The following is a 23,994-nucleotide window of genomic DNA, read 5'->3' on the forward strand; positions in this document are numbered from 1 at the left end:
CAATTGAATGCACACATTCACTTGTTAACACCCATTCAATCTTATTTTACAGAGGACAGCGGATGACTTTTTGAAAAGATTATCGTGGATAGACGGAAACAGCTTTACAGGAGAAAAGAAAATTTCTTTTGATGTGTTGACAAATACTCTGAAAACTTTCGTAGCAGGCTACAAATGGAAAGAGTACGTCACGCACTTTTTTAAAGATATTTTAAGGATAACATGAATCAGATTGACCTGTTTCATTTTTAAGCAATCATTTATAAAGATATTTTACATTGTTGAACAATGCTTCATTCATATCGGAATTGACACCGAGAAGGCTTATTGATTGTTTAATGTTAATGATTTTGCGTTTATAACTCCATAGACTATATGCCATGTCTCAACCATTAGATCACATTCAGTGGACATTCAGTAAGAAATGCAGCTGAAACTACATTTATAAGAGGGGCTTTAAGTATGTAGTGCCACTGAAGCTGCTGTAGTTCAACTGAGGCTACAGATATACGAGGGGCACTCATTATGTAATGCAGCTTAAGCTACTTAAATACAAGTGGCGTAAGTATGTAATGCAACTGAGGCTCCTTTATGCAATACAATAACATTTTCGTATGTTTTAATTACATATTTCTGTCATACAAACCAGCTCATAATGCATTAGAATTCCAGTGTTTTATGAAGTGTTCCGACTGCAGGCGCCATCTTTACCGACCAAAATGCCAATGAAACATTTCCAAAACAGGAATTCTATCAGATAGTAATATTTGTTTTTTAAAATATAGTCTAGTTCAAGTAATGTTTTCAAGATGTTTCTATAGTTTTGACATGTTTTTTTGTCTTTTGTCTTAATATTAAGTTGTTTTGTCAGATCTATGCACTAGTGAAAACCGAACCATTTTTAGACTAAAAATGAGTTGAATAAAATATTTGTATAAGTGTTATATAACAAGAAACCTATCGCAATGTACTAACTTATTTTTAAAGGTTATATGTTTAAACAACCAAACACAAGTATGAACTGCTCCACCTTTTGTTCTTTGTGTACATTCATGGACAATGAAGTCAAACAAAATTACCAAATATGGTCTACGGTATAGACTTTTAAAATACTGATAACATCTGCAAAACGGGGCGAAAAGTAGTTGAATAACCTTATATTTATAATAATCATGTATTGCCGACGAATTGAAGGTGATTCAGTTATCATATCCTATAAGTATCTTTATTTTACTTCTTGCAAACCTTTTAAAATTATTTAACCACATTGACACTTTATCTAAATGTCTAATAATTCAAACATTTGTTTCTTCTTTAGAATTAACATAGTTTCGGTTGAAATACATACTGAATTTAACTTCCCCTAACTTCTATGGGCTACACACGTACTATTTTGCTTTAGGTTTCTATATTTTAAACCTGCTAATGTATTATTAAAGCTATCAAGCCCTCAACCCGATCAATTTTCAAGAGCTTTGGTTTGCTGGACTAGATTTGTTTGTCGATAGAAATGTTTTTGATACGGAAGGAGATTTCACAAACTATGTCAGAAGACTGGAACTTGCACCAAAGCAGGTATAAAATTGACTTTTAACCGATATTATATTGGGTCATTGTAATAGGCATGTATATAAAACTTGATTGACGTTTTTAATTTAACATATTTTTTTGATTTTGTAGTAATTATAATTCTGATGTTTTAGTTTGCTTTATATTGATAAGAATTTAAGCAATAATAAAAAAAAATTAAGATGTTCTAATTTGAGTTTCATTATACGTGATGACAATTTATCAGTAGTCTTCAATAAAAGTATAATAGAAGACTTGAACCAGTTTCATTAACGTTGTTGGTTTTGTTATTTCTGCACCTTGTTGAATAGAACAACATAATAAACATAATACATTTAATTGAAACTACAGGAATACCAGCGGACATATTAGCCCAAAACGTTCACGTATCTATTTTATGGCGAAATATTCACCTCTGTGGAATGCTTTGTTTTCCAGCTAGATGAGATGATCGAGCTGAGCAAGAGGGCAATTGCAAATGGCAATACAAACCATAACGCTTCTGTGGTATGTACGCATTTAAACCTAAAACTATGTTGCCGTTAATACGCGTTAAATTATCAACTTTATTCTTCCTTGTCTCATGCATGTTTTGATATGTCAAGGACTTGAGCCAATTGCATGACGGAATGTTTTTTCAAGAGTTTCTCGGACATTTTTGCATACATTTGAAAACAAACGTACTTCAACCATACGAATGTGTTTTCATGGTAAAATGTCTCTGACTATCCAATCGACAATATGATGTGTTCTTTTAATGAAACCTTTTCCAAATAGGAAAAATATTTGCTCAAAAAATGGTTCGAAATATCGTTCGTAATATTTATTTCTCATGAACACACAATACAATGTTGATATGATAGTGTCAAGTATTTGGGCACCTAAAACTATTCCTGTTACAACTGAGTGCGAATGCAAATGTGTTTTAACTAGACTTTCTAAAATACTAGTAGTTCCTTCGTTAAATTTGATAAGACCTCGAAACACACGATAATATGAATACATACATGTGTTATGTTTTGAATGAACCTTAAGAAATGCTAAAGGTGGTTATTGGACATGTGAACATTGTGATTATCGTACAATTACTGCCAAACACACACGTTAAATCATATAAGTGCTTCACTTATCCTGTGTCCACCACGGCTGTCCCTGAAATATTTAGAGACAGTCTTAGTAACATTTAGAAGAACTTTTATAAGAAGTACTATACACACCTTAACAAAAACTATTATTTCATTAATCTGTGTATGTTAATTTCTTTGAAAACAGTCTCGTGTTCCTGAAAACATCGATGCGCTGGTTGTTTCACCAAAGGAATCCGCTCTGTACAAGCCATTCAATGAATCAGCTGAGAGAATATTTGGCAACAGAACGTAAGTACAGTTGATCTTTTGTAAAGGGATGTTGTTTGTCTAACATCTGAACGTAGTTCATGTGTTGTCAGTATTATCTATGACGTACCGTTTGGATCAAAGGTCGCATAAAGCCTTCAGAAATGTTAAATAGAGGTTCTCCTCTAGATATATTGGTACGCATGTATTTGGTTTAAATATAGAAGTGCACCTCTTTAAATTAAAGTCGTGCAGTTAAAATTACGAAATAGAGATGGTTGTATTTGAGTTGTAATGCTAATGGTATAAGGTGTCCTCTAAAGAGAGAGGTGTCTATCCGAGATAAAACATAGAGGTACACTTCTATATTAAGATGCAGAGGTATTTTTTTAGATAAAGGTGATAGAGATAACGGTAAAACACACACGCTCGCACGTACGCACACACACACAACAAGTGACTTTGGATTCAGATAGCATTGCATACATAAATGATGTAGCTTTGTAAAGTCTTTGTTGCATACCAAAATCGGAATGTTGACCATACAAATATTTTATTCAATCTTATTTTTTTTAGATTTTAGATTTTGTTGGTATCAGAAAGTTATCATAGCAATAGGCCATCGCCATGTGCAAGAACACAATAGAGCAGTAGAAGAAACGTCACAATTACATCTATTATGTTTTAAGATGCTTGGATCATCAGAATGTGATTTCCTTTTAAATTACAGGAACACAATTGAAAAACGGCTCATTGATGCTATTGAATCTTTAAACAACAAATTGCTTGAAGTGAAACAATTCTTGATCGATGTAAGTATCTACATTAAATTGAAATAAAATAGTATTATTTTTTATATTCTTACTTACGAACAAAGCTACAACAACCATATATTTGGTCATATAGTGTTGCAATGACAAATCGATGGCAGGCTTACGATTATTAGATATATTTTGAAACAAATCTGACCATATCATTTTTTTCTAGTTTAAAAAAATAAATCGCTTGTCTTTGAGTTTAAGATAATGGTTCAGATCTGAATTCCATGACCAATCTGTACTCAAGAAAGCCGTCATTTTAATCGAATCAAACAGTTGTATTGCATTTAAATGCTAGAATATGGATATAAGCAAGAATGGACTGAAGATAAACACAATAATAAAAGTCTTTTACAATGCAGCTTTCTTCGAGGATGTACGGAGAGGTGTTTCGGTTGTCAGAGTTTTTAAATATCTTCACCTTTTTTCAAGGAATATATGCCAGCGACACGCTCCGGCCTGGGAATAGGGAGTCTTCCAAACGGCAAGGAAAACTACCAGGCGTGTTTGTATTTCCATTCGTCAGTTAATATGACCGCTGAAGAGGTCCATAACAAAGGATTGGAAGAGGTGGCGAGGATTGAAAAACTCATAAGACAGGTTAATTGGCTTAAATTTCATATACTCGTATTAATATTGTTTACATCTTGTTCAGAGCAGTCCGGCCTTATTTATAAGATACAATGTTTAGGGCTTAATTGCTCCTCTTTATATGATATTGTACATACATGTTTATATTTCTGAACATTCAACCCTTATTTAAAGCATACAATGAAAAAAAATGTTTATTGGCATGTAAATATATGGTAAGTGTATGTATCTAGTTCGTAGCATTCATCGAGTATTTGAAAAATGCAATGATAACACGTTAATTATGTTCTAAATCATACGAAAGTGTATGTATCTAGCTCGGTGATTTTAGGCCTTAATGGACGTTAAAAATGATAAAGGGATATTTGGCTTCTTTTGTATATGCTAATATATTTTCTAGTTGGAAGCATTTAACCCTTATTTAAAGTTTACAATGCTAACAGCTTCCATTTCATATGATATTATATTGCATGTATTTAGTTCAAACGCATTTAGAATTTACTTGTAGGATACAATGATAACTGGTTTCTAGTGATATGATGTTGGATGTATATAGTTCAGAGCTTTCAACCCTAACTTAAAGCATGCAATGTAAACACGTTAATTGATCCCCTTCTCAATGATATTGTATCAAGTTCAGCGTCTATGGGAAGCGATAAGTTGAAGTACTTGCTTTCAGGAAATCATACTGCATGTAGTTCACTTTGTGGATGGGTATTCTTATTGGTGGCCGAGTGAATAAGTTTTATGAAAAATATCTTTTCTCTAATTAAAATACAAGGAAAACTAAATAAAAGGTATTAACATTGTGTAAATATTTACTTCATTCTTTGTTTCAGAAAATGGCTAACGTTGGTTTTCCGGAAAGCACGAGTATAAAGGACATGTATGCAAATCTAACAAACGATCCAAAGTTTATCCTGCCATCGACAGTAAGCATTCAAAATGTGTTCTGGTAGAAATAGCAGTCCTTAGATTTAAATCATTCTGGAAAAAATATCATTACCTTTCGTAAATACAATATACATCCAAAGACAGCTAAAATTGATAAAGTGACTGCTTCATATAAGTTTGCCATATTTGTCGTTAAAACAAGTAAGACAAGGCACTCATTTAGCAACATACAAGACTTCCCCGTACGTAAATTGCGTTTGGTCCGCCATGTTTATGTGTGATATCTTACCATGGCTTATACTCATTTTATTTTTATAGTTGAATTACCATATCAATTTGACAGCATGTCTTTTTATGTTAGGGCTCAGTAGCCCATTGCAAATGCAAGGGCTGATAAAAACTGCTAGAAATGTGTTACACAGATCATAGTCCTTACTGTCGTATAAGTGTCCGTCCATCCGTCTGTCTATCCAAAGTTAATGTTTATTTTTTTCTTCTTCATACCGTTTAAAGCATCAAATGTACCTACTTCACACTTCCAATATTTGATCACAGTTTTAATACCATCCGATATGACAAGTGTTATAACTTTAACAAATTCAATGCCAAATGTTTGGTCCTTCGTAAATTTTAATATTCAAACTTAAAAAAATGCATTTACTTTAAGCATAATTTCAAAATTATGAATAGATTGAATGAGCGTTTAAACATAAATTTATCACATTCCGAAAATGCGTGTTATACAAGTGCCATAACTCTCCAATTGTTACCATTTTTCCTCGCTTGATATGAAACAGTAACGTTTCAGAAAATAAACTTGAAATATTGATTAATGGCAGTCATATGTTGAACGCTTGCCCATAACGGTGCCCAATTGCTTCTATTGACTTTTTATCAAAATTTAAAACAGTTTTGAATGGAATTGAATGAAACTTGCAAATGATGTCGACAACTTAACGCATACTTTTACGATGTGATCGGTAGTTCATATTCGCCTTCCTTGACAAACAAGTTTGCTTGAAATCCATGTATATCATAGAAGAACTGATATCAAAAGACCCAAATTTTTAATCCCGCTTCATCTCTACATAGTTATGACCTTACTAAGCTTTAGTTTTTGAGTAATTGATAGATCATTTGCTTGGAGCAATTGGCAGTGAGAAGTTTTACGAAAAGCTGGAACCTAAAATATTAAGAAATGTTGATCATCTCTTTCTGGTTTAGCTTCAGTAATGTATGATTTATCTTACATAAAATGTGTATATAAGTAAAACAAACAACAACAAAACATATTTTTGCAATGAAAATGTTCATTATTAGTGAGCGACAGTTTTTATTCTGATTATCATAAATAGTCACACCACTACACTAAACAGTTCTTCATTTGCTTCATCTCTCAAAGATATCCTGTAATGGCATTCACTTTCGTGTTTTAAACCTTCAATATTTCAAGTATTTAAATGATTAAATGACAACATCTTTACTTTGTGTTTTATACGACAGTTGATCATGGTTATTACAGAGGATTTCTGTTACTCCAACCATCAGACGGGTGGACCTCTCCCACACCGAACCCAATTGGCCGCTACACGACTCATGTAGTTTGCCTTTTCCAAAACTCCACTCTTCCTTTCCTGGTTAACTATGTATGATTTATCTTAGATAAAAAGGTGTAAATAAGTAAAACAAACATCAACAAAATATATCTCTTCAACGAAAATGTTCATTATCAGTGGGGAACAGTTTTTATTGCGATATTCTTATACGCGATTAGTCACACAACTAGACTAAATATTTCTCCATTTGCTTCATCTATCAAAGATATCCTGTAATGACATTTGTTTCCACGTTATTTACCTTCATTATTTCAAGTATTTAATGATTTAATGACAACATCTTTACATTAATGTTTGTAAATTACAATTGATCTTGGTTACTACGGAGGATTTTTGTCACTCCAACCATAGAGCATCTGTCGATCCGATATTTATTCGCAACCTTTACACGTATTTTGGTCTTTATCGTTGGTTAACGTGGGACGTTAAAATCGTACAATACGGATTTTTTTTATATATTTATACGCACGTGCGTCCTGATATGGAAATATACGGTCACGTGTTGAAAAGGAGAGTCTACGATTGGAGAAATGAATAATGTATAGTTACGTATGTTTTATTTTCAGGCAGAGGTATTGGCAAGATTTAACGAGCTCATACATGGTAGGATCGAACCTTTGATTCCGAAATATTTCAAACAAGCTCCTTCTCTTCCTCTTGTGTAAGTGTTAGGCGTGTGTTTTATTTACTTACAAATGCGATGCCATCATACTGTTTACCGGTCTGTTAATAAATACAGTGCTCTAATTGGTTTACAATTTCCAGACAACTATGATAGTGATTTTGTCAAAGATCAAAATTAAATTTGAAATGAGTGGAAATATATAGGACAGAAAAATACGTATGAAAATGAAGCAATGTATATCCCTACCATGATATTTTTATTTACTTCGAAATCATGAATCATTTCACTATTAAAATGTTCAATTGTTCATAATTGCTCATACCAATTTTTAGAAAAGGAATCTATATAAAGATCATTATATCGTGCGTGTTCTTCTTTCCCTAGAGTCCGTGGGAGCAGCACGGACGGAACTTCCGGGGAATACAGGGTTGGGACACCGGATGGGTCCCGCCCTGGAGTCTTCATAGTCAATCTTTTCTACCCAGAATACAAGTATACATTTTACCTTTGCATGAGTTGTTAAGAGAGTATATCGACTATTATTGCGCACAATTCATTTACATGAATGAATTAGATTTATTTCGACTATATATTCACGCGTAATAATGGAAACATAAATCAAATATACTGACGAGTCTATTTTTACATTATATTTACAGCCCTTTTTTCGAATTTTCAAAACTTTTGTCGACATTACATGATCATTTTCCTTGACAAAAATCCTTTTCAATATTTTGTTACTCAGTTGAAGTCCGTTTGAATGCTAACACAAAGTCTGCAAGGTACCCAACTATCATCAATCTAACTATCATCAAACTTACATATATTCTCGCTCTGTCTACTTTTGTTTTCATCCATGCTCTCTTTTCTTCTTTTTGTTACCGAAATCATCATTTTTATACACTATTTCAAACGCTTTCTTTCGTTCTCTTAAGATAATATTCTGCATGTTTTCATTAACAACATATATACATGTAATTAAAATTGTCTAACCTTCTCATTACTCTGCATAACGTGTAACTTAATTCTCACGGAGAGAAACTTTATAAGCTATGCTTTCGTTTCAATCCGATTCAATATATTAATGCAAATACTTAAATTATATTTAACGTGTATTATATGTATATATAGATATATTGAATAAAATATGTTTAAATCAAAGTCTGCAATATTCGCACGGCAGTCAATAAATGACCAATGACTGCCGATTGGTTCATGAAATAACATTAATTGCATGTTTCTTTATTTGATCAGGGCATGAATACATTCACATCATTACACTGGTCGCCATATACTGAATGTAGATTTGAAAGGTTCTTAAAGGTGGGGTTTTGATGTCGTTATTTTAAGAACACCGAAAAGCATGAAAGAAATCGCACTACATAATATTAATAACTATAAGAGACAAGTTTGTTCAACATGGTATGGTACTCTAACATTCCGCGAATATCTTTGTCCATATCAGTACTTTCATCTAGATATGGCGACTGCTAAACATAGTAATATCAGAAAATGTTAACTTTGTTGCCATAACTTAATTGAGTCAGAATACTAATTCATACTATGTCGTTCTGCTCAAAGACGTATATGTAGCGTGGGTGTGCCAAGACAAAACCACTCAACTTCGGAGTTCGAATATTATTTATTTATACGTAGTCGAACGAAACCTAAAACATATAATGAAACATATAAAAGTATATGCTAACATAATCATATTATTAATAACACCAAATACAAAGACAATGGACAGTGATCGGTAAATATATCAAGGGAGACTTCGCGGTTAAATACATAAAACATTCTAAGAACTATGAGCAATAAACTTACCAGGCACGTCTAAATAATAATTAAATATGAATGAATATTTGAGCTCAAAGATAAGAGCGAATATTAAATAAGTAAGAATATAGTAACAACTGTTACAATTGAAATCTTGACTTGCGTCGATGATGATTCAGAACGGAATGATTTATGTGTATATAAAAATAAGGGCGTGTGCAATGAAGCGGGAAAAAGGGGAAAAGGCATTATGAACCAATCAATCACTCTATAAATTTAGACAAACTCGCATAACCAGTATTCACGCTCTGACGCACTCGGACATAGACGGACATTGACGGACATAGACGGACAGTAACGCACAGAAGACAATAACCACGTAGCACAATACTAAACACGACGATATACAAACAATACAAAACGATATACGATATAGAACCATACCAAACACACAAACTAATAAAATACTGAAATATGCACCTTGCTACATATAACTGGCCAAATATGGCTAAATTGAAAGCTTTGATGCCAGAACAGAGGGAATAAAAAGTAAAAAACGTAGCTGAATATGTAGTTTTTAACATAAATATATGGATATAATGTGATGAAATTAAGACAAAAAAACTAAAAGAGAAGCTGCTTCTGTATGTAGTTCCAGTTATGTATGTTATTAGTGTTGCATTAAACAATAATAATGTGCTATTGTTTTGTTTTTATTCAATTATATGTTTACTGCAATTATGCAATTATTTCAACACTACATATCCATCTTTGACAAAACTAGTTTTTAAATGGTCAAAGGCTATCTTGCCTATTACTACCCTTACTTTTTATTTGTGACGCATGCTGACCCCATACAATTTTGGTTTCGCTTTGAAAGGGTTTACATGCTGATAAGTCATATTTAGAAATAAGGACGGAAACAGATTCAATCTTTAGAAATCGAGGTTTGTATATTTGCTCTTTTTTAAACTGGAATTGGAAGTAAAATGATGTGAATCGATGAAATGGGTATCAATGATTTGTTATTAATTGTATCATTAGTTTGGGTTTTATATAATATAATGGTTGTACGATTGGTCTAAAGATGGTGACATACCACTGCATAGATAATGTTATTACATGACCTATACATAAACAGTATTTCATTGTCCATAGCAAGATTTGCGACGCATAATATTTATGATTGGATCACGCACACGCACACGCACACACACATATATATATATAAATCCATATATAATATGTTATTATATATGTGTTATTTATGGGTCACATACAAAACAACTGAATATACCCATTTTGAGCGGCATAGATAGTTTTGCGGGCAAATGCAAGTTAATTTACTTCTGGTGGCAAGCAAGACTACTATCATGTACGTATACCTTAATACTAGTCTATCATTAGTAGTAATGGTAAAATTGGGAAGAAAAGTATGTTTGATATCACAGTTTACGTAGTTTGTTGTACAATGTGAAAAGTTCCACACATAATCTCAGTGTTCAACTCGCATTTTGCAGATGAAGTGGCCGATATTGTACAATAACAGACTAATTTTCCAGTGCATACATAGCTTTTGCTTACCTCTAAAAGCGATAAAATAATAACCCAAACACAGTACTGCAATTGTTATTTCGTAGACCTTTAATAACATGTTTTAAATAGAATTACCATTCCAGTACTGATGATGAACTGAAACGTTCACCTGGCTTTACATAATTCTGAGGAGTCTTAGCAACTTTTCTAGAACTGATTCTTATCCAATCAGATTTGCTTTATCGCATAAAGTGTACATATTGTTTTGTTTTTGTTTCAGTCCGACATTCAAAATGGTTTCCTTCAGTCTCCACGAGGCTATTCCAGGGCACCATTTAGCTGTATGTATATTACTATTTTTGCAACAACAGGAACATGTTTAACTATATTGACAAATTTAATGATATTTTGAAAAATATAGGGACCAGCACAAAAATCGAAAATTAAAAAAGAATGAACTTTCCTAAGTGGCACAAGGCAAGGCCTTGTTTATTGTCTATCTAACATGGTATCATTCTCTTATCAAAGAAATCTAAAACTTATTAACTTTATCATTTACCAGTATATTTTACCGCTTCACGTAATTTTGAGCATTGAGAAAATATTCCTCTTTATAATGTCCATCTGCGCATAATGTACGCGTATTTGAAAATGCAATAAAATGACTTGTCAAGAATGTCATGTTTGTTTCTAATTTACATATATACCATCTGAAATGACTGACATAATCACATCGTATTTTAACTTACAATGTCTTGATACAGATAACTTTAAACACTTATTTTGCTCTTTATTCTTCTGGGACCGTAATTTATGATAATTATAATTTATTTTATTGTATGATAGTTGGCAACCAAAAACTTGTAACATTACATTGTAGGAAAGTTATGGAATCCTCGCCGATATTCCTAAATACATGCAAAACTTTGAATGGATCAGCTACAGTGCTCCATATTTCTTCCCCTTCTTCAACTCATTCTCCGAGGTAGGTACCATTATATGCGCTCTACTACTCGTTCGCCGAGATAGGTAACATTACATCCGCTCTACAACTTGTTCGCCGAGGTCGGTAGCACTATATCCGCTCTACAACTTGTTTGTCGAGGTAGGGAGCATTGTATCCACTCTACAACTTGTTTGCCGGGGTAGGTATCATTGTATCCGCTCTACAACTTGTTTGCCGAGGTAGGTAGCATTGTATCCGCTCTACAACTTCTTCGCCGAGGTAGGTAGCATTGTATCCGCTCTATACTTGTTCGCCGAGGTAGGTAGCATTTTATCTGCACCACAATTTGTTAGCCGAGGTAGGTAGCATTGTATCTGCTCTACTACTTGTTTGCCAAGGTAGTTAGCATTGTATCCGCTCTACAACTTGTTTGCCGAGGTAGGTAGCATTGTATCCGCTTTACTGCTTCTTCGCCGAGGTAGGTAGCATTGTATCCGCTCTTTACTTGTTCGCCGAGGTAGGTAGCATTGTATCTGCTCTACTACTTGTTCGCCGAGGTAGGTAGCATTGTATCCGCTCTTTACTTGTTCGCCGAGGTAGGTAGCATTGTATCCGCTCTACAATTTGTTTGCCGAGGTAGGTAGCATTGTATCCGCTCTACTACTTGTTCGCCGAGGTAGGTAGCATTGTATCCGCTCTTTACTTGTTCGCCGAGGTAGGTAGCATTTTATCCGCTCTACAATTTGTTTGCCGAGGTAGGTAGCATTGTATCTGCTCTACTACTTGTTCGCCGAGGTAGGTAACATTGTATCCGCTCTTTACTTGTTCGCCGAGGTAGGTAGCATTTTATCCGCTCTTCAACTTGTTGGCCGAGATAGTTAGCATTGTATCTGCTCTACTACGCGTTCGCCGAGGTAAGTAGCATTATATCCGTTCTACTTCTTGGTCGCCGAGATAGGTAGCATTTTATCCGCTCTTCAACTTGTTGGCCGAGATAGTTAGCATTGTATCCGCTCTACAATTTGTTGGCCGAGATAGGTAACATTATATCCGCTCTACCAAATAATCGCCGAGGTAGGAAACATTATATCCGCTCTACTGCTTGTTCGCCGAGGTAGTAAGCATTATATCCGCTCTACCACTTGTTCGCCGAGGTAGGTTACATTTTATCTGCTCTACAACGTATTCGACAGGGTAGGTAGCATTGTATATGCTCTACTACTTGTTGGCCGAAGTACGAAGCATTGTATCCGCTCTACTTCATGTTCGCCGAGGTAGGTAGCATTGTATCTCCTCTTCAACGTATTCGCCGAGGTAGGTAGCATTATATCTGCTCTTCTACTTGTTCGCCGAGGTAGGTAGCATTTTATCTGCTCTACTACTTGCTTGTCGAGGTAGGTAGCATTTTATCCGCTCTACTACTTGTTTGCCGAGGTAGGTAGCATTTTATCTGCTCTACTACTTGTTGGCCGAGGTAGGTAGCATTTTATCTGCTCTACTACTTGTTGGCCGAGGTAGGTAGCATTTTATCTGCTCTACTACTTGCTTGTCGAGGTAGGTAGCATTTTATCTGCTCTACTACTTGCTTGTCGAGGTAGGTAGCATTTTATCCGCTCTACTACTTGTTGGCCGAGGTAGGTAGCATTTTATCTGCTCTACTACTTGCTTGTCGAGGTAGGTAGCATTTTATCTGCTCTACTACTTGTTCGCCGAGGTAGGTAGCATTTTATCCGCTCTACTACTTGTTGGCCGAGGTAGGTAGCATTTTATCTGCTCTACTACTTGCTTGTCGAGGTAGGTAGCATTTTATCTGCTCTACTACTTGCTTGTCGAGGTAGGTAGCATTTTATCCGCTCTACTACTTGTTTGCCGAGGTAGGTAGCATTTTATCTGCTCTACTACTTGCTTGTCGAGGTAGGTAGCATTTTATCTGCTCTACTACTTGCTTGTCGAGGTAGGTAGCATTTTATCCGCTCTACTACTTGTTTGCCGAGGTAGGTAGCATTTTATCCGCTCTACTACTTGTTTGCCGAGGTAGGTAGCATTGTATCTGCTCTACTACGCGTTCGCCGAGGTAGGTAGCATTATATCTGCTCTACTACGCGTTCGCCGAGGTAAGTAGCATTATATCCGCTCTTATGTCGAAGTAGGTAGCACTGTATCATCTCTACAACTGATATGCCAAAGTAGGTACCACTGTGTTCGCTCTACAACTCATCTGACAAAGTAGGTAGCACGGTATCAGCTCTACAACTCTTATGTCGGAGTAGGTAGCACTGTATAAGCTCTACAACTCATATGCCAATGTAGGTAGCACTGTATCAGCTCTACAACTGATATGCCAAAGTAGGTAGCACTGTATCAGCTCTACAACTCTTATGTCGAAGTAGGTAGCACTGTATAAGCTCTACAACTCTTATGTCGAAGTAGGTAGCACTGTATCATCTCTACAACTGATATGCCAAAGTAGGTAGCACTGTATCAGCTCTACAACTGATATGCCAAAGTAGGTAGCACTGTATAAGCTCTACAACTCTTATGTCGAAGTAGGTAGCACTGTATCATCTCTACAACTCATATGCCAAAGTAGGTAGCACTGTATGATCTCTACAACTCTTATGTCGAAGTAGGTAGCACTGTATCATCTCTACAACTGATATGCCAAAGTAGGTAGCACTGTATAAGCTCTACAACTGATATGCCAAAGTAGGTAGCACTGTATAAGCTCTACAACTGATATGCCAAAGTAGGTAGCACTGTATAAGCTCTACAACTCATATGCCAAAGTAGGTAGCACTGTATCAGCTCTACAACTGATATGCCAAAGTAGGTAGCACTGTATCAGCTGTACAACTCTTATGTCGAAGTAGGTAGCACTGTATAAGCTCTTCAACTCTTATGTCGAAGTAGGTAGCACTGTATCATCTCTACAACTGATATGCCAAAGTAGGTAGCACTGTATCATCTCTACAACTGATATGCCAAAGTAGGTAGCACTGTATTAGCTCTACAACTCTTATGCCAAAGTAGGTAGCACTGTATCATCTCTACAACTCATATGCCAAAGTAGGTAGCACTGTATCATCTCTACAACTCTTATGTCGAAGTAGGTAGCACTGTATCATCTCTACAACTCATATGCCAAAGTAGGTAGCACTGTATCATCTCTACAACTGATATGCCAAAGTAGGTAGCACTGTATCAGCTCTACAACTGATATGCCAAAGTAGGTAGCACTGTATAAGCTCTACAACTCTTATGTCGAAGTAGGTAGCACTGTATCATCTCTACAACTGATATACCAAAGTAGGTAGCACTGTATCAGCTCTACAACTCTTATGTCGAAGTAGGTAGCACTGTATCAGCTCTACAACTCTTATGTCGAAGTAGGTAGCACTGTTTCAGCTCTACAACTCTTATGTCGAAGTAGGTTCCACTATAACAACTCTCAAATTCCGTCACCGAGTTAGGTACCAATATATCTATATCTCATTTCACGAGAAAGCAACTACTTAAATCGCTCTAGAACTCTATTGCACAGGTAGATTACACTAAATGTTCTCTCAAAATCATTTTCCAATGTAAATTCTCCAAGGTAGGCGCCACTATATTGGCTGCGCAACCAAGACGTTATACTCAACAATAGTTTAGTGTTATAAGAGAAAACACTACAGCTACCTTCTTGACTACTGTTATGAACTTAAGTGCATAAGTATCCAGAATTCATCAATCTATAAATAAATCGCATGCCTAGAAATTTCTGTTTTTTTATCCAACTTTAAGTGTCGTTTATTTATTACAGGGCTGGGCACTATATGCTGAATATTTAGGTGAGGAAATGGGCATATACCAAAACGACTACGAAATGTAAGAATTTGGAAATGTGTAACTTAAAAGTGGAACTATGAATCACAGCTTTAAATCGTACTTGCTGTATAAAAATCAAGTCGATAAAACATTACATTATTTAAAAATGATAACAAAACAATATGATATGTTTTTAAACCGTCAAATAGAAAAAAAACCGTAACGAATTCTTCATGATTTTTAAAATGTTTGTTTTCTAAATGTGTATTTGTTTTTCTTTTTTGCATTCTGACTGCTAATCTAAAGTGTAGATCACCAAATTTATAGGTAACCGGAATTGCCCTTTTTAAATACAGGGTTGGGTATAATGTCAACTATGTATATAAACCTTATGAACCTTAATAGGCTGGGCCGTTACAGCGACGAAATGCTTCGGTCAGTTCGCCTTGTGATCGACACGGGTATTCACCATTACGGGTAAGGTTTTCATTTATTTTGTTTATTGGTATACATACATTACAATGATCAATGTAAAATATTCTTAGGAAGCCTTTTTGTCCTTCGCAAATTCAAGGAATATGAATTGGAAGGAAGCGCAAATAAAATTATGAATATCATCTTTTTTTAAATATACATACTTAGCTCATGTCCCGAAAGACAAAGTATACAATTTCTTGATTTGACTCCTAAAACTTACTTTTGTATTTGACTTGCTCATACAAAATTGAATGCTTCCAAAAATCTTTCTTTTCTGACTATTGAGTTCACAAATTGCTTTATTGACTGTAGATGGTCTAGAGATCAAGCAATAAACTACATGCTTAACTACACTGCAAAGACTCCTCGTTCTGCAGCAACACAGATAGACCGATACTCTAACTGGCCAGGCCAGGCCGTTGGATACAAGATAGGTGAACTGAAGATCAAGGAGCTTAGACAAAGAGCAACAACAGCTCTCGGTAAGTAAACTCGAAATAACTCATGTAGGCACAGTCGATTTTAGTTTTATTCGATAGTAATTGACTGCTTTTCAGGAAGCTGACCCGTTATGTTTGTTTCTTAAACACATGTGAAATATTGTGATAATTGCTTGGCTTGATTAAAAAAAAAATTGTTAACAGGGGACAAGTTCGACCTTGCCGAATTCCACTATACGGTATTGAGGTACGGGGCTTTACCATTGGACATTCTTGAAAACGTGATTGACAGTTGGATAGCCGATCAAAAGCAGAATAGTACAACGCCTGACTGCAAAAACCCAGTTAGCGGCGTCACCAGGAACATTCCATGTCCATGGGCCGTGGTACTGTTCATCCTAGTAATGCTAAATATGTAGTAATATCTCGAGGCAATTATGCTGCTTAGTAATAATATTACGCCAAATAATAAGTCCTATTTGCAAATGTCTTTTCCGCAAATATATAAAGAGGCATTTTCTTATTCTATGTGCTGTGATCTAAGTGGATTAAACTTGTATATAATCAGTGCCTTATGCAAATGTCTTTTCCACAAAAATATAAAATGACATGTTTTTTCTTGTTCTGTGTGCTTTAAACCAAGGTTATTAAACTTGTATATAATCTGTGCCTTATGCAAATGTCTTTTCCACAAGTATATAATGTGACATGTTTTCTTATTCTGTGTGCCTTATTAAACTGTCCTTTTCAAAAACATATTACATGCCATCTTTGTTATTTCAAGCGTATTAAACTTGTACAATATCAGTGCCGTATGGAAATGCCCTTTCCACTAAAATATCATGTGACATATTTCTTATTCAGTGTGCTGTAAACAAAGTGTATAAAAATTGTATATATTGATAATAAATTCCATATTCAACATGAGTTTTGTTTTTAATTTATTTCATTTTCGCCCGCTCATTGTAACTGTGGCGTAAAAATTGAAAATAAAATCAAAGCGAACGCCAACTTAACACAGGATGTCATGAAGTTTGGCACACAACTACAGATTTAATCATAACATACTTTATGACAAAGGAAAGTTATTACAATTTGACAAATGCAAATTATGCCTTGTACATAACTAATCATGTTGTTTACTTCAGAATCTACCAATATTTGTTAACACAAAGAGCACAACATGTGTGTAAGATAGACAAAACAAATAGTCAAAGCCACTAAACTCTTACAATAGGTCCTAAAGCTAATCACCTCTACGACAAAGTAGATTTAATTCAAAAACGACTAAAACTTTAAACTTAAAAATAAAGTCCCCTTCATATTGGATTAAATCAAGCAATTTGATCAAAAATCACTGATAAATGTCGTATATTCATAGAGAGGCACGGCTTTGGCTCTAAATGAGAAGAAATGAGTGATTGCGTATGTTGTACATTGTTAGTATTGCTTCCAAAACAATCATGTATTCACCTGATAAGTGGTTATGGTGGACACAATTTCAATGTTTTTTAAGTATGACAACCGCTTGTTTGACATGTAGCTTGAGTATGATAATTGCTAGTCTGACAAAAATTTCGAGTGTGACTGCCGATAGTTTGGTATATATCTCGAGTAATGCCACTAGATGTGCCACTATATTGAATAATACAACAGCTGGTTCGCCAAATAATTCGGGAAATACAACTACTAGAAAAATGGATCTAGAAGTACAATCGCTGGTTTCAAAAATAGTTTGAGTAGTACAGCCACTAGTTTTAAAGTAATACTTCCACGAGTTCGAGAAATTAAATAACCCTTGTATACTATTAACTTACTTCTCGGTTAGTTGTTTTCGTTCCATGCATATTTTTGCTGATAAGGCCACAACAAATTGATCATTTGTTCGTCGGAATTGCCGCACCTAAAATTCGAAAAACGCACATATTATTTGCCCGAGCGTTTTTGTCTTTTTACTTCTGAGTTTCCCCTATTTTATGAATTTCTTTTATTTAAAATTTATACCTGTAACGTCGACTTCGCCTTTTTTGAAGGTATTTCCCTGCTTTACACTTTTCGCGAACAAACTTTCCTCGTTTCAGGACAAAATCAGGTCCGGGAAACCGCAAAACAGCTGATATTTGTCTTTTTTGTCGGAAATATTTTTCAGGACGCACCGTTGTTATTCACTTTCGTTATTAATTTTCAGTTTTCGTAATGTAAAATACACGTTTTAAGTTAAAATCAGTGCCAAAGTCAATGGATTATAGTCTTCAGTAAACAACAGCAGTTTCACAGCGTCGAAGGAAATAATTATTTATGTGTGTTTTAAGTAATCCATTGTTTTGTACTCAAAATTTGGTGCTAAAGATTTTGAGTGCAAAACTTAAATTCAAATACACGGACACACGACTTACAACCATTGAACTTGTTTTCGTGAGTTAGTTTTTTTTAAATTCTAAAATGCATTTAGCAGTATTCATAGTGACCTGTTTCTTATGGACATTGAAGCCATAGTGGCTGTCATTTTATTCTTTTTCAAGGCCTATAAACCATAGGTTTGTGGTCAAGGCGAGGTGTTGAAACGGAAATATCGTTAATCCACCACCTGCAATTAATATAAAGACCAGTGCACATTTGCAGATTTGTTTGATACTGCTTCAATTATATTGTCCCACAAGTCAATCCACAGTGTCATTTTTAATAATGTTCTCTGTGTTATTTACATGCCATGTCAAAGTCACTACAGTTGCATCATGTGCTTCAAGAGGTTCAAATTTAGACCTGAGCAAATATTTAGAAATGCTCGAATGATGAATTACTCTTACTATTCAAAAATATATTTGTGATATTAAGTTAGTAAAGAATGAATACAATAGTTGTTCTTTTTGGTCTGCAAATAGTTGCACGTTACTGTGAGGAATGCTGTCTTTACAATATATCTACGTTTAAATGACTGATACAATGAAAGTTAATAGTAAAGCACTGGATTTTATTGCTATTTGTTAAATATTGAGACAGATTTTCATGAGATACAATGAAAACCTTTTCATTTAGAACTGAGAACCTTTTTTGGCAATCAAAAAGCATTTCTAGACATGATTGTATGATAAATTTGGTAAGAAATATACATTTTTATTTCTTTGTAATTTTCGCTTTGCGCTCGCCTCTGATTTGCCTTAAATTTCTTCTATACACCAGTGATGCCATCCCCGTTTCCCATATTTTCAATCACATGACACATTTCAGCAACAAACCTTGGAAAACTAAAGTCAATTGATAAACGTCTTGTTACACTAGATGCCACCGAAAAGCAGCTTTCAGGTGTTTCGTCGAAACGTTCTAGACTAGAACGCCGTGTCCTGTCTATTGAAACAGCTCCCACGATGTCAATAAACTGTTTATAAAACATCAAGTGGCGCGTGTAATTCAATTAAGCGTTAACGATAATATAAACAAAAAATAGTCCGCCATTGTTGACATTCTAAAGGCCGAACGGGATAAACTAGTTAGGTTGAAAAATACATTGCAAAATTAAGCTCGGTGCAGGTGGGCATTACTGACTTGAAAGCCCGCTAAATGTTAAATAATATGCTACTTTTCGTTTTTCCTGAGCAAAGTCACCCTGATGAGCGGATATATTCGGATTGTTAAAAAAATGCTCCATTACCACTCCCGTCTTGTTCTTAAAATTAAAAATCATCAAAAGAATTAGACCGGACACATCGCATTCGCAAATATGAGCATTTAAAGATAGAAAAGCCCGGTCGAAGCAATGTTAAACAATTTCCAATATTTAAATGAAAAACTACAGAAAGAAGACGAACTGCTTGTCAAGCACACAATTCCGGAATTACGACGACTCTTCGACAGCTGGTGGTCATGGCTCCCAGGACACAACTAGGATTCGATGTGGTAAGCATTACTCGTTCATCATTCATCAGCGCCGGAGACAGCTTATTCCCGCAATGATCAATGCCAAGAAGACCATCAGGACAGCATATCTGTCTTATGATTAACTGTACATTAACAACAAAATGAATACCGTAATCACCGTGAACATTAATCGTTTTCGAATAAAATGTCTAGGGTATGCGCTCTAAACCTGATGAACCTGATATTTTAAACTTGGTATCTCATTTTGATATTCAGTTATTAATAGAATAGTAAAAGATCCAATAATAACATTGATAGATATGACTAATTCAAATATACGCACCCAATCATTTACAACAAAGCTAAACGTTTCAGCGGAGGCGTTATTGTATATTCATAAAAAAATCTACTCAGACTATATAAACTTGAATGAGAATAAAAATAATAAAAATATAGAGGATATTTGTTTATTTTAGTGTCAGATCGTATTTTATTTCACGAGTTTCATAGAAAAACATATTTTTACGAGTAGCGAAGCGACGAGTGAAAATATAGTTTTTCTATGATCACGAGTGAAATTAAATACGACCTTACACTGAAATAAACAAATTTTCTGTTTCTTTTATGTTTATTTTCCGAGTTTTATATAAAAAAAAATTATTTCTTATTTACCCTTCTTTTTGAAAAGGGTGATATTTACGCCGATACCCGCGGGGCGCCCCTCACTCAAAATTATAGCTGTCAACTTTTCTATTTCCGGTCTGTTGAGAAAAAGTTCACTGCTATTTATTCGCTCATTTTTTAGTGCAAAGTTTTATGAACAGTGATAAATGAAGTTTTATAAGTGCACATATGTTCCAAAAAATAACGAAAACACTTTTATTTTAAGTGGGGCATGAATACATAACCAAATTACTACGCCGCCATTTAATGAATGAAAATTTCGGAGGTCAAATGTGTTAGCAAAACCAACTGCGGTTACTCATTGGATTTTAAACATTTTTCTTAGTTTAAGACTGCATGTGTTTCATGGTATATGAATATTCAGTCAACTTACTGTCAGAAACCAGTCTGTTTCGCTTGAAAACAGGTTTGTTTTCCAGGTAAAAAATGAATGCCATGCTAGTTTGTTGACAAATTTTGAGGTGTGGGTGGGGTAAAAAATATCAGATTATCTGTAGATTGTTGTGTGAATTTTTCGGAAGCTCGTTTTACGTATTACAACAGCAAACAGTTCAAAATACATTTGAACGATGATATAAAATTATTTTTGTTGGAACAGTTGTTTTCGTCTGTAATTTGTTTGGTATGGAAGCAAATGTTCGAACATTTAGCTTTAATATCAAGAAAACGTTTGAAAAACGGGTTAACCGGTAATAAACGGTAAGTTGTTAATTTCCATATATATATATATATATATATACATATATATATATATATATATATATATATATATATATATATATATATATATATATATATATATATATATATATATATTTAAATTTATACAACATTTCTTTAAATTTTAAACAATTGTTTGCCAATATTTACTGGTTCAAAGTGAAGTGTTTTGTTTTGATCAAGGGGAAGGAACTACAAATGAATTTAAAAGTAGTTCTGAAAGTTGATATTTTCACTCCTAATTTTGCAGTGAAAATATCAAAATGAAATTTTCACTGTTGTTATTTCACTGTTAAAACCCCATATTTAATCGAAAAGCATAGAAGAAATATGGTTAATGTTAAAAAGAGATTTTACTAATTCCTAAAATGATAAATATAATTGTGTCTGTTACATTTATTTGAGTTTGACCTTTTCGGGCAACCATGATCCTATATTCAGTGACCTCGGGAATGTTTACATGTCTGGTGACCTACATTCTCGGTGCTTCTACATTCCCTACCACTAGACCCGGTTATGTCAACATGCCGAAATTCGCTTCACTAGTAAACCACTGTGCGTAAAATATCCGATACACAATGCGATGTTTTGGGTTTAAAAATATTGACTTTTGTAAAGAGAACAATTTGTGCATTTTTAATAGGCGATTTGAGATAAAAGTAATAATCCTGTTGCCAGCGTGGTTGACTTCCGAATCTGTGTTTATGACTGTTATAATTTATATACTTATATGTGTGTTTCAGACTTGATCGGGTTATCGGACCATAGCCCAATGACGTTAAGTATAAATATACATAATACTATATTTGATAATAGTGGTTTGAACCGTAATTTAAGGAATGAATTGCGGGGTTGATGTCATTATCGGGGTATGAACGCAATTGGGTTGGTCAATGTGTGTGGAGTCCGAAGGACTCCACGCGTGCTTTGACCAACCAAATTGCGTTCATATCCCCGATAATAACATCAACCCCGCAATTCATTCCTTATATTTACACCAATAGTTCATTATTTCATTCAAGAACTGTTAAAAAAAATCTTCATTTCATTTAAGAAAACCTTTAAGTAATCCGTTCTTACCCATTCTGTAAATAGAACGACCCGACTATAACCGGAAACATTTTTTTTCAAATGACGTCACAATAACGCGGGAAAAGATCAAACACTTGAAATCACTTTAAAACGTAAAATTGAAACACTTCTGGTACCATTATATTTAAAATATAATAAACTAACACTTTTAAAAATGTGATCTATATTTTACGGGACCTGCAGACACAATACAACCAATAACAAGATCAATAACTTTCATGTATATTGTTATGCAATGAATTACGATCCGAACATATCCGAAGATGTTGCGTTCATCGATTGATGAACGCAATTGCCGAAAGGCAGTTCATTTAAGGAATGGAAGTTGAGGTGTAAATATTGTCACACATACGAAGAAGTCACATGTTTGACATATTCGTAGGAATTCGTCCCACGTGTGTGACAAACTCGTACGAATGTCTCACAAATAGGTGTTGTACATGTGACATAATCGTACCCCCTGTTTTACCACCTCTAGTCCCAACTCGTTTATCAATTCATGCTACCAGCCGCCGTACATTTGAGTGAAAATCAGTAAGCAAGTGTATCCTTAACTCAAAAGGACACCACTGTGTAATTAAGAGGTGCACCTCTATATTTAGAAGTGTAATTTTAGAAGTGCACCTCAATTTTTAAACTACAAAATGAGGTGAACCTCTATATTAAGAGGTGCGTCTACAATTTTTGGGTGTTAATTTAACATATTTTGATAACCTCAAATGAAGAGATGCAACTGGTAAAATTATGACCGGCACCTCTAAATATCTCTAAAAAACTTTTTGTTTGGTAAAATAATTAACAAGACTAATTAATAGGTACAACGTTATGGCAAATTATTCACAATGGTATGTATTATACACATTATAATATAATATATGAATACTTTAATCTAGCTTAATAGTCGTATTTTATATGGCTTTCAACTAAGACTATACAAATGTATTCAAACTGTTCATTTTTGACCAATGGTATGAGTGTAAACGCAATTTAATTTCATGAATTCATGGTTTTACAAATTTAAAACCCAATTCATGATTTAAACATCAAGATTTCATGACTTCATAAATTTGAAATCGTGAAATCTTGAAATATAAATGAACTTGAAATGTCACCGCCGGGTTATCGAAGTATGCCATGCAATACTAAGTCTACTATCGGCTAATAGTATCATCTGAATATTTATCTGTGTTCCGATGTCATTTTTGGATTCC

The 23,994-nt window shown here is 34.4% G+C and overlaps 1 protein-coding gene across 1 annotated transcript in view; it reads left to right on the forward strand.

Annotated features, from left to right (window-relative positions):
* LOC128219590 (uncharacterized) overlaps positions 1 to 17,354 on the forward strand; it is an 84,151-nt gene extending 66,797 nt beyond the window's left edge. The window contains exons 36-50 of the mRNA XM_052927420.1: positions 53 to 183; positions 1,440 to 1,575; positions 2,008 to 2,076; positions 2,842 to 2,945; positions 3,634 to 3,715; positions 4,154 to 4,321; positions 5,152 to 5,244; positions 7,389 to 7,483; positions 7,832 to 7,939; positions 11,043 to 11,103; positions 11,643 to 11,747; positions 15,511 to 15,575; positions 15,921 to 15,992; positions 16,305 to 16,474; positions 16,637 to 17,354. Of these exons, the coding sequence (XP_052783380.1) occupies positions 53 to 183; positions 1,440 to 1,575; positions 2,008 to 2,076; positions 2,842 to 2,945; positions 3,634 to 3,715; positions 4,154 to 4,321; positions 5,152 to 5,244; positions 7,389 to 7,483; positions 7,832 to 7,939; positions 11,043 to 11,103; positions 11,643 to 11,747; positions 15,511 to 15,575; positions 15,921 to 15,992; positions 16,305 to 16,474; positions 16,637 to 16,851 (1,674 nt within the window). The 3' untranslated portion in view covers positions 16,852 to 17,354. The remainder of the gene's footprint in view (positions 1 to 52; positions 184 to 1,439; positions 1,576 to 2,007; positions 2,077 to 2,841; positions 2,946 to 3,633; positions 3,716 to 4,153; positions 4,322 to 5,151; positions 5,245 to 7,388; positions 7,484 to 7,831; positions 7,940 to 11,042; positions 11,104 to 11,642; positions 11,748 to 15,510; positions 15,576 to 15,920; positions 15,993 to 16,304; positions 16,475 to 16,636) is intronic.
* Positions 17,355 to 23,994: the final 6,640 nt, after the last annotated feature.

This window comes from Mya arenaria, chromosome 15 (assembly GCF_026914265.1).
Source record: "Mya arenaria isolate MELC-2E11 chromosome 15, ASM2691426v1".
Taxonomy (NCBI): Eukaryota; Metazoa; Mollusca; class Bivalvia; order Myida; family Myidae; genus Mya; species Mya arenaria.